Source organism: Ostrea edulis, chromosome 6 (assembly GCF_947568905.1).
Source record: "Ostrea edulis chromosome 6, xbOstEdul1.1, whole genome shotgun sequence".
Lineage (NCBI taxonomy): Eukaryota > Metazoa > Mollusca > Bivalvia > Ostreida > Ostreidae > Ostrea > Ostrea edulis.
In genome coordinates, this window is record NC_079169.1 from 76,060,879 (window position 1) to 76,079,609 (window position 18,731).

At 36.4% G+C, this 18,731-nt stretch overlaps 1 protein-coding gene across 1 annotated transcript; it reads right to left on the reverse strand.

The window, feature by feature from the left end:
- Positions 1–1,956: 1,956 nt before the first annotated feature.
- Positions 1,957–15,299, reverse strand: LOC125647564 (protein quiver-like). The gene is made up of 5 exons (XM_056140805.1): positions 15,248–15,299; positions 14,689–15,058; positions 8,903–8,953; positions 8,354–8,503; positions 1,957–2,403 (listed from the first exon to the last, which is right to left on the reverse strand). Exons 2-5 carry the CDS (start codon positions 14,726–14,728, stop codon positions 2,204–2,206), a joined length of 441 nt encoding a protein of 146 aa, XP_055996780.1. The 5' UTR covers positions 14,729–15,058; positions 15,248–15,299; the 3' UTR covers positions 1,957–2,203.
- Between the last annotated feature and the right edge of the window lie 3,432 nt (positions 15,300–18,731).

Genomic DNA, 18,731 nt, shown 5'->3' on the forward strand with positions numbered 1-18,731 from the left:
ACATCCGTTACGGTATTTACATGTACAAACAATGGACAACCACAGAACACATACAAACAATGGACAGTCACAGAAAACATGCGTTATACGATATTTACATGTACAAACAATGGACAACCACAGAACACATGCGTTATACGGCATTTACATGTACAAATAACTTTTGTAGGAATGAAAATCTAAAGTAATATGAAATTTAAAAAACCACAACCTCAAAACCTGACCCATTGTGTATCATATAGCTGACTGAATACACCGTACATATACACTGTAAATACATCCATATGGATGTGGTAATAACATGCATTTCATTCAATAACATGCATCGTTTGTGTCATAACTTCGTGTAAGGGAAGAAAAATTCCATTGTTTGGTGGAAGAGAATATGACAGCTGTTGTAGAGGATTGCTGTTACCTTCATTAATTATTGATGCTGCACATTTTTCAATGAAATATATGAGGTCTGCGATATTGCCTAGCAAAACGTCTGTCGGCTCAATACAGCTGTGGATAGAATGAGGGGAAACACATAGAGAACCTTAATCAGACAAATGTTGAACTACAACAAAACTCCCGAGGATAACATTGCGTGACCACCACTATGGAGAAAATGAGAGTCACACTTAATTAAAAACAACCATTGTAATTCTAAGTTCACAATATCATTATTTCGATGAATATTTTTAAAGTACGTGTTTCTTCCTGACTCTGTTTCGAGAGAGAAAAACCCCAAACAAACCAAAAACACAAAAACGCTTTTCATCATGTAAGTGATAGTGTGCCAGTAATGCAAATATCGCCTTCATCGGCTCGGGGATACAAAACACAGAACTCGTTGAATATTATCAAACGTCAAACCATAGGATATATATATATATATATACAAACGTCAAACCACGGGATATATATATATATATATATATATATATATATATATATATATACACAGACGTCAAACCATGGGATATATATATATATATATATACAAACGTCAAACCATGGGATATATATATATATATATATATATATATATATATATATATATGTGTGTGTGTGTGCTCTGGTCATGTACATGTACGAGTGCATATCTTTCCAAACGTATTGGTATCTTTTTAAAAATAGTAACTTGAGTAACTTTTCAAATTACAGACTTAATATTGTCAATGCAGCTCGTTTGAGAAAACCAATATTCCTCACTTTTTAATATGTTTTGTTGCTATAGTAATATAAGGCATCTCACACAATAAAAGGATTGAATTATAGATGAATTAAATTTCATCACATGCCTATGATATCCCAGCGTGTTTGACGCTCATGAAGCGTTAAGCACAGTCAATTGTCACAATGTTCTGAACAGCGGCGAGTCAAATCTTAGACGTTGGAAAAGGTGGTGACTGTTCGCCAAGCGCCTTGCAGTAGAAGGGTTTTCGAATATTACCATCAAAACGAAGGTACCGTGTCATTGGTATGATAGTATTGTATACATGTATCCGTATTTTTTGAAAAGACACCATTCCATTTCATATTACTGAGGTCTTGTGAAACTAATCCTGCAGCTAAACCGTACCAGGATATTATGGAGGTTCATTTGTACATGGAATGGAATTGTAAAACCGAATAATACCGAAATCCACAAATACAAATACAAAAAGTATATAAATATGCCGAGGATGTTTGTTATTTGTCGGAATTGTATACAGTTGTTGAAATTTTCAAGAAGTTTCCCCAGATGAACCATTGAAACATACATGTACAATGCACATATTGTAGATACGTCAGACTGTTTCTGTATCAAACAATGTAACGCATTCATTTCATGGTTGTAAGTGAGTGGGACATACTGGAGTACGTCTTCATACGTCCCTCCGTTTTACTTCTGCTCGGTCAAAAAATGCATATACTAACGAATGCATGCAAGATCGGCACATGACACTCGTTAAAAAGCAAATAGCTAGGTACATGTAAGTGTGATTTACATGTGTATATTCAAAACTTTCATCATATATAGAACTGGCTTCTGTGACATCATGAATATGTAATACATTATTAAGTGCAAATTGGTATATACAATATGTACAAATAGATAGAGTAAATAATTGCACAGTACATGTTCGTTAATCCCACTTGTGCCCCATCACACTAGTAGTGTGAAAGATTGTGAGGTTTTGGCATCACTCTATTGCAAGGTTAGAATGTAATTCTTTCAGGTCCACTCTTTGAATAATAACAGTCCACAAAACAATGTCAGGGCTGAAAAGTATATTGCAGACGACAAATTACATTTGGGATCTTTACAGAAGCATATTTCTCCTGAACGAGGCCGGGATTCTTCCATACAGACGATGTTGATCATCATCTTGATTTTCAGGCGCGTGGAACAGGTCCTTGTGTAAGTTAGCTCACCTGAAAGTACACTGGAGATTAACAACATGTTTATTTTTTTTTCACTCTACCACTCTCTAACATTGGCTTCATGAGACAATGCTCGGGTCCACATTGTGTACGTTAATCACGCTGTGGTCGACAAAGCTAGAATAACTGTAGTGAATTCTAATCCTATCTAAGAAATATCGCAAGTTTAAAACAAAATGGAACGTCTTATTGCGTATTATAATTGGATACAGTGTAATAAATGATTACTGATTACCATGCACTTTTTACATTTAACTGTACACATTCAAAATTTCATTACGACTGTGCCTTTCAAACGTACATGTGTACAGCACTTGATCATAAAACCTTGCACTATCCCGGGCGTAGAAAAACCAGTGCAAGCGAAACTGAAGGTCGAACAAAACTGAGTGAAGGTCGAGTGAAACTTGAACGCAGAACAAACAAATCGGAACATATAAGCAAACGATAAACAATCAAATGAATTTAAAAAATTGAGAGAGAAAAAAAAAGGAATAATCGAATCTTCCTTAAACATTAAGTGTGTTGATAAGTATTAAATTAATCATTGTTCATGGAAATTGTCTTTGTTTAAAATCCACATTAGTCTATGAATTTGAATTTTAACACGCATTTTTTCAACCGATCTTTTATTAAACAGTGATATAGATATGAGTAAATTTTGTAGTGATAAAATTACATGTAAGCAATTGAAGACAAGTTTGCATGTTAGAATTATAATGCTAAAATAACACCAATCCAATAGTTTTGATAGATGCAAGGTGAAGATAACGAACAGTGATCAATCTCATAACTCCTACAAGCAATACAAAATAGATAGTTGGGCAAACACGGACCCCTGGACACACCAGAGGTGGGATCAGGTGCCTAGGAGGAGTAAGCATCCGATGTGTAAATTTATGTATGTGTTTTACATGTAGTGTCGGAAGAGTTAACAAATATGGCAGCAGTTTCTACAAGTACAGTGTACATATAACTATACTAACAAAACAAGGCACTGGTTTCATTTAACCTAATGAAGATTAATTAAAGTGCACTTTATTGTCACACTGATAGATGTATGGGGAGCGCTAAACAATCTGAAGGATGATGCTTCCTGGGCATTTTTATGTATAGATCGAGAAATCTACCATTAGATGTGTGGTAAATTAGTGTGTATTTTTTCAAAGCAATATAGCATTAGACATGTTATTAAAATAAGTTCCTTTGATTCACTCACGTTGATCGCTACACAAGGGCCGTAAGAATTCCTATAGAGGGTCACCTTTCGGTGACCTTTATCATGTGAGTAAATTAGCCAATCGCAATGCAGCTTGCACTATCTTGAAAGTTGAGGTGTTTATATGTGCTTTACATCGTCCAAGCTGGAACATAACAAACATACCATGTTGAACGTGTGTACAATGTACACCCGTAATTCCGGGGATGCGTGCACATGTCACATGATCTTCCATTAATTCAGCAAGCGGACAACACAGGATTATTTTCTCTTCAACTTATCAGCATGCCGTAAAGTTCTTTTCACAGAAATTAAGATTTGGTTTTAAAGGCAATGACTTTCCATAGCCCGTCGGAAGTACAGCTTTGTAGCAAGGCATTTAAAGGAGCATGGACACGATTTGAGCTGAACATTTTCGAATTTTATTTTTCCATTTTCAATGTCTAGAATGCTAAATTAAGATATTTCTCGTGGTCCGCAAGAAATTTGATGTTAGTTGTTGAGGTACATCAGAGATACAGCTAGAGCTCACAAGCGTTTGTTATGTAATCAAGGCTTGTGCCATGTTTTTTGTTTACATATGTTAAATATACTAGTAAACGTTTCGTTTAAAGCAGATTTTTTCAATTTACAAGTAAATTCTGAACATAATTAAGTAGTTTCTAGTGTTTGGGATATCTCATTTTGTTTTAAACATGTTGTTTTCTATTAAGCCATCTATATGTAAACAAAAACATGGCACGAACCTTGTTTACATAACAAAGAATTCTTAGTGCTGTATCTCGCTAATAACTCGACAACTGATATTCAAAATTTTGTTGATCATTAGAAATACTTTAGTTAACCAATGTAAACAATAACAAGAGACCCATGGGCCTAGAATCACTCTTCTGATACATTGTAGAACAGGCAAAAATTCTCACTAACCAAGATTCATCAATTAACAGTTTGATGATGTAAAGTCCAATAGTACCTGAAAATTTAAATGTAACTGTCCAAAAGTAGATCACGGTGACCTACTTTTGGTCGACACACTGAAGACTCAAGACCCATCAACTGACAAAGTTTGATGATTGTAAGTCAAATAGTATCTGAAATATTCAAATATAGCCGTCAAAATCCAAAAAATAGGTCACGGTGACCTACATTTTAGTCAACACACTCTGAAGACTCAACATGCATTAACTGTCAAAGTTTGATAATTGTAAGTCAAAGAGTATCTGAAATATTAAAATATAACCGTCAAATTCCAAAAGTAGGTCACGGTGACCTACTTTTCGGTCAACAACTATGAAGACTCAAGATACATCAACTGACAAAGTTTGATGATCCTAGCTTTCATAGTGTCCAAAATATGCATCTAAAATTGAAAATGTGAAATTTGAATGCCTGCAAAATTCAAAAATAGGTCACTGTTACCTACTCATTTTTTATAAATATGTTTCGAGGCCTCTAGACGCATCAACTTACAAGGTTTGATGATTCTAAACCTCTCGGTATTTGAAATAACCTAAAATATATTCATAAATGATTATCCTTCAAATTCAGAAAGTAGGTCATGGTGACATACTTTTTACATGACGCAGTTCAAGGTCCCATGATCCATCAACTGACAACTTTTGATGATCATAGGCTCGAAAGTGTCAAAGATATGCATCAAAATCCATTTCATAATAATTACCTGCGAAATTCAAAAAGTAGGTCACCATGACCTACTTTTGAGACAACATGATAAGATGCATCAACTGACAAAATTTGATGATCCTAGAACTTATACTAAGCAAAATATCAAAGTTTTAACAAAACAAAATTTAAGGTCAACTTTGAAGTGACCTTGAGACCACACCCTTTGCCCCAGGATGATGCCTTGAACAAAGTTTTATCTACAACCTATCGTCATCTTTATGCATAAGTTTGGTGATAATTTGCCCAGTGGTTCTTGAGAAGAATATTTTTTTAGCAACCACTACTTTTATTTGCATTTTCCTAATTATCTCCCCTTGTTAAAGGGTCACAACCCAAGTTTTAGTACAAATGAAAGCCCTTGGGCCAAGGATACCCTGTGACAAATTTGACAAAAAATGGCCAAGGGGTTCTTGAGATATAGCCCTTTTCCCAAAAAGTTGACGCACACCGCACGTCAGACATATGGCCATATGATTAGCTCTTTGAGCCTTCGGCTCAGAAGAGCTAAAAATGGAAAAATAAAATTAGAAAATTTTCCGCTCAAACCGTGTCCATGCCCCTTTAATATACATGTATGTATTTGCTCTGTTTTTAACTCTTACGTACATGTAGATATTAAACAGCGTCAGGGTCTTTTCAACAGCCACTTCTACTTCAACGTCCATCTTCCCCGAATTTTTAATGAATATTATAAACAGAAACCCTCCATGTGGTATGTAGCGATCTAAGAGAGCGGATCAAAGGGTCTGATTTTAATCAGATTGTAGCATTAGTAAATAAAGTTTTCTCGTCTAGTCTCATAACTATCGTATGATCTACCCTAAGACAGATCGTAAGTCTACCTCCATATGTCATTCCCATTTCAAAAAAAACTATTCTTAACTTTAGCCAATCTTCAGATAGTTTGCAAGAGATCGCGTAATGAATAAAACATTATTAAGCTTTACTGAAAATAAAACACCGAGGCGCTGTATTTAATTGTTTTCTAAAAATACATTAAAGAATCCAAATTCACTTCAATATTTCAGAAAATGTACTTCTTGAACAATAAAACCGATGGAACATAAATCATTATGCATGCATGCTGAGCTCTGTAAAAAAATGTATGATTCTTAAGCTATTCAAAGGATTCAACCCAATCGATATATAGTTATTAAACTGTGTTATGATTAAAGATACAAAGAACAAAAATAATTGAGTTAGGAGTGTGATCATAGATCTCCCACCCCCGCCACCCCCCTAGAGATGTCTAAAGGGGATTCGAACTGCGATATCAGCAAATGTTTGAGTGTTCACTGCGTGTAGAGTTGACAGTTTTGACCTACAACAATTAGAAAAAAAGTTCCTCTCTACTCACAAGAAAATAACTTTGATGCGTTGTGATCAACTGACGATAAGAAGATAAATATACTGTAATTTATATCCTTAAGAGCGGCCGGGGTGTTATATTGGCAGTTTAAGAAATGATAAATATACATTGGTTGAACGAAAAAGAAAATTGACTTTCAGAAGAGAACAAAGCAAAATGGAAGTTTGGACAAAATTGAAAATTTTGAAAATATCATACATCTATTGAATTTCAAACAACAAGGCAAAATTGCATATGAGGACGCAATTTCGCATATACAATATACATGTATATTTTATTTTTCATTTCTAACTCACAGAATATCCATCCTCTTCTTATATAGCTAAAACGTATGTAGTCACCATGTTCCGTGCGTGAGGAACTACGTGAGCGGATCAAAGGATCTAATTTTAATTACAATGGACTTAATTGAGACACGACTTAGTATTGAAGTATGGTACGATTGTCATCAGATCAGATGACTTCAGTGAAACTGCTGTGGTGAGAATGGCTTCAAGTCAATATCTGCATGCTCTACCCAGTTTCTAACCCGCTGCAATTTGTCAGTATCGTACATTGCATGTTATACATGAATACATATATGTTTGTCTTTACATCACAGAAACAACGGTCAGCTGGCTCTTCTCAAATGCTGTAGATTCTAACTAAGAAAAGTACATCTAAACAATGCCAAATTTCCCAAGAAACAGACCAATTTTTCTAGGCTTTTTAGATATCTATTAAATGCCATTCTACCACAGAAATCTTTAAAAGGTGTTCGAAAAGCTACATCCTTGGCAAATTTATGAAAACGAATTTTGTACGGGGTTTTCCTTTTCTCGTTGTATAATTGGAATTCCAAAACTACTATACATGTACGTGTACTTATTTTGACGTATTTAAAATTTGGCGTAGTCTGAGCTGCATGTAAAATACTATTTGACGTAATCATAAGTTAACTCTTCTTCTATATATAATGGATAATAGAGAAATTCATATATTTCAGCACAACTATAAATTAGCGCTCTTGCTTTACTGCCAAAGTCGCTAACATTTGAATGCCTCTCAACCTAGTGCACGTACAGAGTGTGTACTGCGGCAGTATTGACGGACGAAGTAGAATTTTTTATCAACTGATTAATTCATTGTGATTAAATGACATTAATGAGATGCATTCTCCAAATTTTATCCGGGTCATGTTGACGACTAAATGGTCATACTTGACAGAGAAAGCAAGAAAATTGATTCATAAAAGGAAAGAAAAACTACTTGGAGGACGCAAAAACCCTGGGAATTCTGCAATTTCCTAATGTAGTAGATAACCCGGACTATTGGTATATCCGAATGGTACTTCTCAACGCTGAAGAAAAGTCTCCTTCCTACCTTGAAGACAATGTTTATACACAAGTTTGTTGTTAAAAACAACAGAAATGAACACGAAGAGTGACCTAAAATACAACACGAGTGCGAGTGAACGGTAAGCGCAGAGAAGTGAATGGGAAGTACAACGTTTCAGATACCACATCAATTGGAATTCAACAACTTAAAAAGTGTGCATTGCCTTTTAGACATTTACTGTAGTAATTAATCTTCAGTGTCAAAGTGAATCTAGCAAAAATGTAGCAAAGTTTTAATGATATGCATGTATTCGTTCCCTGACAACTTAGAAGGAAGAATGAATAGCTCACCTGGCCTTGCTTCTCTGACCCACTTCACACAATGGCCCTCACACACAGAAACATTGTTTGCCAACAGGGTGGCATTGAACGGGTCAGCGCAGTAGTTAGGGTTACTTGTAGAGGCTTGGCACTCATAACAGTAAAGTGGTTTTTTCAGATCTGAAAATCAAATATGAAACCTGGACAGTTTGCTTATAAATGCCATATTTGCTGCATGGTTCTATTACCAAATATCTAAATAGAATGCAGGAGGCAGTTCGACGCGCACAGAGAAATATGCGGGATGATTGATTAAAACTTTAGAAAAGAGAAAACACGATGTGTATTGTAGTACCAATACCAAACTGGATAAAGGGATCAATATTTTTCCTGTCATCTAAACTATTTCCCAAGACATTTTTGATAGATCTTTTCACATCTGTTTGCTTATTTGCACTTGACTAAGTTGGGGATGATATTATCTTTAGTACTAGAAGGAGCAGATAGTTAACGCGGGCCTCTGGTTAGAGTCACCACAATTCACCTTTAGTTCATTTAATATGACAGGTACAAACTTACACCCCTCGCATTCCTCATCCTGTGCTGTAGTCGAGTTAATGATGATCACGACTGAAAATAGAAGAAATTGTATTGTAGAATTACAAATGATGATACCGTAGAATTTAATTTGATGGAATTTACAAATCTATAATCAACGGAAGAAATTCTTCTTTGTCACATTTGATCATATTAAAAATGAGCTACTAAAACATTGTGGACATCCATACATGCTTTTGCCAGCCTGGCCGGCATATTTACTGTTGGTAAATATTTTGACAAAAGAGAAGATTTTGACTTTATAAAGGAACATCGTCATAGAAGAGCGTCCAACCCCTAATCTTAGTCAAATGACTGTTTAGTTCAATGCATGTACAGGGAAGGATTGGAAACCAGTTTATAATTTGTAATTGTTCTCTTCCTAAAGAGGTCAAAAATAAAATTAGCTATTGGTTATGTATTCTGTCTAAGAATTATTGACATATACAGTGAATTCGAATAAAATACACCACAGAGTCTTGCACATCTGTTTCTTGTAAACATAGATGTTAACGGAAAACTGACAATCCAGCTTTATGACAAACGGAATGATATCGACTTCTCCATCGCCAACTCCCTATATTTATGAAACAATATTCCAATCACCTCTCAAATGATTCGATACGTGGGAGCATATTCTGCGTATGATCAATTTTCAAATCGAGACAAGCTACTGCAAAATAAGTTGATGTTACAGGAGTTTCAATAGGTAAGTTTGAAGAAAGCATTTCGCAGATTCTTTTGGTTGTTATCACATGTGTGATCTTATTTGTATATACAACCTGTCATCAGGTCGAATGCTGTCTGACGTGTTTCATGTCACCATTGTTAGGCAGTTCTTTACACTGCTGATTTTGACTACGGATTACTCCGATTATCTGATCGAGAAAAAAGGCTCACGGTGGATGTGTCACCAGCACAGGCAATTGCATCGCTTGGAGTCGAATTTACTATTAAAGAGTAAGGGTATAGAACTCTAAATATAGGGTACCAAGTTGGCCGATGTAAAAACAATAACCCAAAAGGTATAAAGTTTACTCTGTATTCTAATATATTTATACATAATCAATCTACATTACTACCAAACTTCATCCTGAAATTCCGTATACATATGTACTTCCCAAGATATGCAGAAATGAATTCGAGAAAATGCCTATTATGTTTTGGTCGACTTTTATCTGGGCCCTGGCACAATACGACTAAACAGAATATTTGGGCAATGCATCAAGCTATTACATAGAAATTGCAGCATAATATTATCATTTCTAAAATGAATTTCTTACTCCAATTCATAATAGATCCAAGTGACTAAATATTTTAAAACCGTCTGTACTTTCACTTATAGGCATTTCGATCGGTGCCACTAACTCCCCAAATTAACAACATTATTATAAATCGTCAAACACCTGTGTTAATGTGGTTTAGACAAAAATAAACATAATAAGACATTTGTATATTTATAAAGACTTGTTATTAACATAACATATCTACTAAAATAAATCAATATTGATAACAATTAGTATTTGAGTCTCTAAATCGTTATGCGTCTTTTCATTTTTTGGGGGGTTATTAGTTGTGCCGGTCAAAATGGCTGTGATAGTGAAGGTACAGACGGCTTTACAATTTTCAGTCACTTGGTGCTATTGCGGACTTCAATTTATGATTGGTGGGGTAAGAAATTCATTTTAGAAATGATATCGTATGCTGCACATTCTATGTAATAGCTTGTTGCAATGCTCAAACATTCTGTTTGATAAAAATAAGCATTTTCCGAATTCATTTTTGCATATCTTGGGAAGTAAACGGGATTTCGGGATGAACTTTGGTAGTAATGTAAATTGATTATGTATGGATGGAAGGTGAAGATAACGAACAGTGATCAATTTCATAACTCCTATAAGCAATACAAATAGATAGTTAGGCAAACACGGACCCCTGGACACACCAGAGGTGGGATCGGGTGCCTAGGAGGAGTAAGCATCCCCTGTTGACTGTTGACTGGTCACACACGCCGTGAGCCCTATATCCTGATTAGGTAAACGGAGTTATCCGCAGTCAAAATCAGTGTGCCAAGAACGGCCTAACAATCACACGTATGAAACACGTCAGACAGCATTTGACCCAATTTTACCCAATGATAGGTTGTATTGACGAACTAGATCGTTATAACGACCATAGGATTTGCGAAATGCTAACTTCAATCGAGATTGTTGAAACCCCTGTACCATCAACTTGTTTGTCAGTAGCTTACCTTATATATTAGAATACAGAGTAGAATTTTACACCATTTGAGTTATTGATTTTACATCGGCTAACTTGGTAGCCTATATTTAGAGTTCTATACGTTTACTATTTAATAGTAAATTCGACCCCAAGCGATGCAATTACCTGTCGTTACTCCTTCTAAGCATCTGATCCCGACTCTGGTGTGTCCAGGGTCCGTGTTTGCCCTAATCTTGATTTTGTAATTTTTAAGGGATTGATCAATGTTTTTTATCTTTATTTTCCCGTAGGAATCCGGGTTACAATAGGTCTTCAGTACCCCTTGCTTGTCGTAGGAGGCGACTAAATGGGGCGGTCCTTTGGATGAGATCGCAAAAACCGAGGCTTCATGTCACATCCCTACCTGCTCAAAGGCCATAAGATTAAACTTTGCAGCACTTCACCGGAAATGGTGACGTCTCCACGTGAGTGAAAAATACTAGAGCGGGACGTTAAACAATATACAATCAATCGCGTACATGTACATGTATATACTTAGCTGGAAGTTGCTTTTGGACTATTTTCACTTAAAGGAATACATGTATTATAGGGATATATAGACAATGGAAGCATGGGTAATTTTTATATTAATAATATATTATAGTAATTACCCCATGATTCCATTGTTATACACCCCCTTTACACAAACAGTTATCCCTTTTATCTATATTTTATAATATATACATATAGATTATATCTCTTTAAAGTTACACGGTCCGAATTTCGACAATTTTTTCCACCTTGAAGAAGCACCGTTAAATCATCGCACGCACGTATTTACGAGGCTTTACGACATGTTATACATTATTTCACCTGCTTGAACCAGAATTACTTGATTTCAAATCGGTGTTTACTAACAACCGTCACTCGGCCATTTCAAGTGACAGTCACGTATGCAGTCGGTGATCTCATCTGTGTAAAGCTGTGTTTTTTGTTACAACAGTACCGTGCCATAAGTTCAATATAAATATCAAATATCTCTTAATAATTCGTTGTTTTACACTGTTTCAGCCTTAAAATTAGACAGCTGCGTCTGAGTTAATACATCATGTTGTGATTCCCCTGACGCGCGAGGGGCTATTTATAGACACCTAACAATATGCGCCTCATCCGGAACACCTCGGATCTGTCACCGAAACACACCGTGTTTTCGGTGAAAGGCCCGAGGTGTTCCGGATGATTTATGCGTACCGCACTATATTTACTTTCTAAATAATCTTCTCACTGTTTTCTTTTACATGCAAATGTTTTCAAGCATGTAATTAAGGGTAAATTAATACCTTTAAACACTAATAAATCTGCTAGAAAGTAATTATGTACAAAAATAATACATGAACATCGGATCATACAGCTTTAAAGGTCGGTGCTTTTATCGAGCAATAGATTACATTGAAACAACACCTTTCTATTACTGACAAATCATTGCTAAATGTAAATTCATTGTATGACAGGTTCAAAGAGTTCCGAAATTCCATATAGCAGTGGAGTATCCGAATAACCAATGCAATAAAAAGCATAATTGTGGAAACTACATTGATAATTAAAATATATAAGGACTGTGGCTTTTTTAACTAATCAGATCTTGACCTAAAAATACCAGGGCGCACATTTTATGTCTATATTTGTAGAGACCCGCAAACCCTCAATTTTAACACATCCTCCTCGATGTGGCCTCCGGACAGTCACTATTTGACACACTTCATTTTCTAATTAAACTATTTTCGGCCATTCTACATGTAATCATAAAATAATCGACCTTTAAAATATATTTTTCCAGAAAACATGTACATATGTACATGTACAAAATGGATATGCCATCCTTTTACAAGTATATAGTATATTAAAGCACAAATACTTCTGCAGCAATTAAATACGCATTTTCAGGAGAGTTCTAATCTAATTTATCAAACAATATTCTATTCACCAACAAGGGAATTCTACGAGATCTATGTAATCAATTATGCATAGCATGCATTGTTTTCCTGCCCTAATCAATTCTGAGCTTATATTATGGCAAATGAAATCAAATTATTAAGCGTACAGGATGTGTCAGAAACTATATATCACACTATAGACATTTAGAGAACTTGGGAGTCTCTGAAAGGAATAATTCATTATCTAAATATTTGTTTGTCATAAATTTTATCTCTAAGGTATAGTTAGGCAAGTAGCAGTTTTGTGGAAAGAAGTTCATTATACTAAAACTCCATCTGATTTGAATGTCTTGTTGAACCTACTTCCGAGGAATCTCTGTATTGTTTTCTCTTAAAATCATTCCCTCTATAGAAGTGACAAAGACGGAGAACCAACACTATCCAGTAGCTAAAAAAAAAAACCCGCGGATCAACGCCAACATTTTGAGGATTTGAAAATAATACATTAAAATGAGAAATTGTTGATTATTTGTCCATTTAAGTGTTTTGTTCGTTTTTGACCTCAGTTTGAAAGTGCTCCCTACAGACCTTTCAAGGGCAAAAAACAACAACCCAAGAATGTGATTTGATTTCACTCTTTTAAATGCTGCAAACGGTGAAATCCCACTTTATTGACAAGGATTTCTACATTAAATGTTGCATCTAAAGTCTCATTTATAAGAAAATGAAAAGGTCAAAACGCTAAATGAATTGATTTTTGGCTACTTGGTAAACGTAACAATTGCATTTAATTGGTTTTCTATGCTGAGGATTCCCCTGTGCTCCATACAGTGTGATCAATCTGTCCTCGGTGTCCTTATTGGGGCCAGGATGTGGTTGAAGCATCTATTAAGAAGTTTTTGGGATGTTTGACTAAGACAGAGGACACTCGATGTCCACAGAAGAAGAGCTTGCGAACATCAGGACAACATGATGGGATCGATTGAGATTGAACATGTGTTGAGAAAACAAATGACGACAAGGAAAGGTATCTATGCACATCTGCTAAACGGAACATCATTTCTTATTTTTCGTATAAAACACACATTCATCATTTCGATTTTTGTTTTATTTATTGATCTTGATATTCTATCGTACCTGATCGTGCCAGAAGATAAGACCTACATCTTTTCTATTTTCACCAGGTATAATAAATTACAGGTTTCTTGTGATAGATTCTGATAATTAAAACTGAAGACGATTTCGCAATCAAAGCTTGCAATGAAGAAACTGTTTAAGAAATAGTTCAATTATCGCAAAGTTGACATCTACGCGTTACCTTGTATTCTGTTTAGGAAGTTCTGATAATCCGTTCACTTGCCAATCATTCGAATTAAAATAAAAATGTATACCTCGACATAAATTTTGATGTTGTAAATTGCACTCAAACGCTCTGAGAGAAAATCATCTCCAAGGATCAGGAATTAGTGTAATACAATACTTTGTAGAACTTTGATCCTGAGCAGAATGTTCTATAGTCAAGAGAATATATACATATATATACAGTATATATACAATATATATATATATATATATATATATATATATATATATATATATATATATATAATACAGTGCCAGTTGTATACTTACAGAGAAGATTTTGCAGGAATCCAACGTAAATTTTGGCCATATTTCCGGCAAAATGCAGGTCCCCATACTGGGCTAATGGCAGGCGAGTTTTTACAAAGGTTGTCTATTATGAGCAGGGATTGTTCTATCATAAACAGCATCAATAAGTAACGAGACTCCAATCATACTGAATTACGCCAATTAGCAGAGTCTTCCACAGCACTGGAATCGATGATTCAGAGGTGTCAGAAAATATTCACTACGCTATATACTCATGTATATCCAACTTCCGGTGTGTGTGTATACCCGGGGAAGTGTTTATCTGCTACCATCAATGGTGTGGAATGACACCGGAATCCAGAATTTTACACACCCGTCTATTGGATGTCTCCTGTTAAAGATCACATAGTAATACTAGTGACTTGTCCACAATTCAAGAGCCAAACCAAGAAATCGATAGAAAAAGACAGTTTTCACTTGATGTAGACTAAGTGTAATCCGCTTTTAGCTGAATGACAGTAAACTTTTATTAATTGCACTTATTACATTCTATTTGTGTAACAGATGTAGTTGGTCTCACTTGATATTTTCCACTCGATGGTCAACCGTGCTTAGATGATACAATAGAAATCCGCATCTGAAAAAGTTCATATATGGTAGTCTTTTAAAACCCTCAACAATGGAATATTGATTGTAACATTTGGTAACCTTTTGTATGTTGGGGAACGATATATAGATTTTGGGAAGCAATTCGATGTCCATGATAAACATATTGCTGTAATCATTAAAGGTAGACTAAACAATTAAAATCCATTCGCTGCGGTGTGTTAGCTGGAGATTTGACCTGGTAGTGGCTGTGTTAAATATGAAGTCATTAACGCAGCTTCATAGGAATAAACAAAATGATTTCTGAATTTTCCTACAATTATTAGGCAATTCTGTTCAAACAATCCGTGGTTCAGATCTGTAATGAAGAATACATATAAAAGATTGATTTCTGCTTTATTTGATGTTAACATAAATACATATAAAGGCTGTTATAAAAATGACGCACAAGTAGTCCAAAGGCAACGTTATATTTCACTTGCGTTTTATATAAATATCTATGAGTGCATAAAAAGGTCCACATCTACTAATCATAACAGAGAGAGAATAATTTGTTCAAATTAACTGAAAACAGCCATTCGCTCCCAGGACTGACTGACAGTTGTATATATTACAGTAAAATTTTAAAAGTTCAGAGAATTTAGTATATTCATAAAGGTATGCGCGTTTCTTTCCTCACACTTTCTGCTTTATAAATATAAACATGAGAACGAGAGCATGACATCCTTCCTTGGTCGTTTCGATTGAGAACCAGTCGGTCGCAATTGATCGGGTTACTGTTCATCTGTAGATGGTTTAGAACTTCACCACCATAGCCAACATGATGATTTTTCAGCTGTTTTTGTCACCCATTGTACTGTGAATTGTCTGATACTGTATTCCAGACTTGTAAGCACTCGCCTCAGCGATCCCATATAGTCGATCTCTCAATACCCTTACGATCAAACCGTTATCTGCAAATTCTTAGGACTTTGCTTTTTTTTTTTTTTTTTTTTTTACAATGATACATGTAATTCTCTCTGTATCGTTACTTTAATGTGTTAAAATAACCTTTCCTCTTCTTTGGCCATACTAAGATATCATGACGGGAGTTTTGTCTGCAACTCATGTCTGGAAAACCAGTCTTCTGTTCACTTGCATATTCCATCGGATTTTATCTTTCTTTACATCGGATTCCTTTTTCCTTCTTCATTTTAGGTGTGCAAGTACTTTTAACATTCAATCTGTTGCGTCGTTGGATGGGGGAAACCATGCATGATGACTGGTTATGTAATACGTTACACATATAAAAAAGTTACTGATCTTAAACTGAAGGTACCTGACAAATCTAGTTACCGTGTCATGGTAGGCTTTGACACGATATAAAACTCTCACTGTTATGACATAGAGCGCCATTCTGGCCCATTCATGCATATGTCAAAGTATATGGCAATTCACCTACAACAGGTGACGTCCCTTTTATATGAGAGAAAGAAATGGCACGTACATCTACAACAAGTATGCATAAACTTATACAGATAACACGTAATTATAGGTCATATAAAAAAGCGTTGTCCTGATATTGGATCATAGACACGCAGTACCAATTTGGACCCAATTGTCGGAATTGTGTTGAGGTGTTTGATAAAACAAGAAAGTGTACAGTGGATATATTTGTTTCCATATATTCCTGAATTAATGCTTTCTTCCGTAACCATATGCTCTCCTGCGAAATATATCCATACATAAATTGAGATATCATGCAAAAACGAACCTCGACCATCTATATTGCCGCTTCAGTAGCCTACACCCCGGTCACAACACAGTCTACACCCCGGTCACAGCATAGCCTACACCCCGGTCACAACATAGCCTACACCCCGGTAACAACACAGTCTACACCCCGGTCACAATATAGCCTACACCCCGGTAACAACACAGTCTACACCCCGTCACAACACAGTCTACACCCCGGTCACAATATAGCCTACACCCCGGTAACAACACAGTCTACACCCCGGTAACAACACAGTCTACACCCCGGTCACAATATAGCCTACACCCCGGTAACAACACAGTCTACACCCCGGTCACAACATAGCCTACACCCCGGTAACAACACAGTCTACACCCCGGTCACAACATAGCCTACACCCCGGTAACAACACAGTCTACACCCCGGTCACAACATAGCCTACACCCCGGTAACAACACAGTCTACACCCCGGTAACAACACAGTCTACACCCCGGTCACAACATAGCCTACACCCCGGTCACAATATAGCCTACACCCCGTCACAACATAGCCTACACCCCGGTCACAATATAGCCTACACCCCGGTCACAATATAGCCTACACCCCGGTCACAACATAGCCTACACCCCGTCACAACATAGCCTACACCCCGGTCACAACATAGCCTACACCCCGGTAACAACATAACCTACATCCCGGTAACAACACAGTCTACACCCCGGTCACAACATAGCCAACACCCCGTCACAACATAGCCTACACCCCGGTCACAACATAGCCTACACCCCGGTCACAATATAGCCTACACCCCGGTCACAACATAATCTACACCCCGGTCACAATATACCCTACACCCCGGTCATAACATAGCCTACACCCCGGTCACAATATAGCCTACACCCCGGTCACAATATAGCCTACACCCCGGTCACAACATAGCCTACACCCCGGTCACAACAAAGTCTACACCTCGCATGTTGGGGTATACTCAGTGTACAATCAATCTTTCATTTAATATAAATTGATTGATTGTATATTGTTTAACGTCCCTCTCGAGAATTTTTCACTCATATGGAGACATCACCTTTGCCGGTGAAAAGCTGCAAAATATACGCCTATGCTCATCGCTTACGGCCTTTGAGTAAGGAGGGATCTTTATCGTGCCACATCTATTGTGACACGGGGCCTCGGTTTTTGCGGTCTCATCCGAAGGACCTCGATGCAGTTATAGTATCTAGAATAATTATGAAAAGAATTTTCCAGGGTAAAAACAAAACCACCACACCAATTAGATATAATTTATATTCGCTTATCTATCTGTTCACTGAATATATTTGGTAGCTTAATTATTCATAATATATTAAACAACTCAGTGAACACAATTAATCTAATTAGTCTAATTATCATTTTTTAAAAATCCAACTCTGTTGTAGATACAAAATCATGCGAAACCCCTTTCCGTTATTGTGGGGAGCTGAACTTCCATCAAATGGTCACGGTAGCTCAGTGGTAGAGCGTTCGCTTCGTCATCGGGAGGTCGCGAGTTCGATCCACGCTTGTGTCAAACCTAAGCTTCACCAAACGCTCGGTATTGAGAAGTGAGAATCACTGGTCTTTTGGATATGACCTTAAAAGCGGAGGTCTCGCGTCGCGGCAGGCTTTGGCACGTTAAGGAACCCTCGCTGCTACGGTCCTGATAGGTCTTTTGTGGTACTCCGCCTA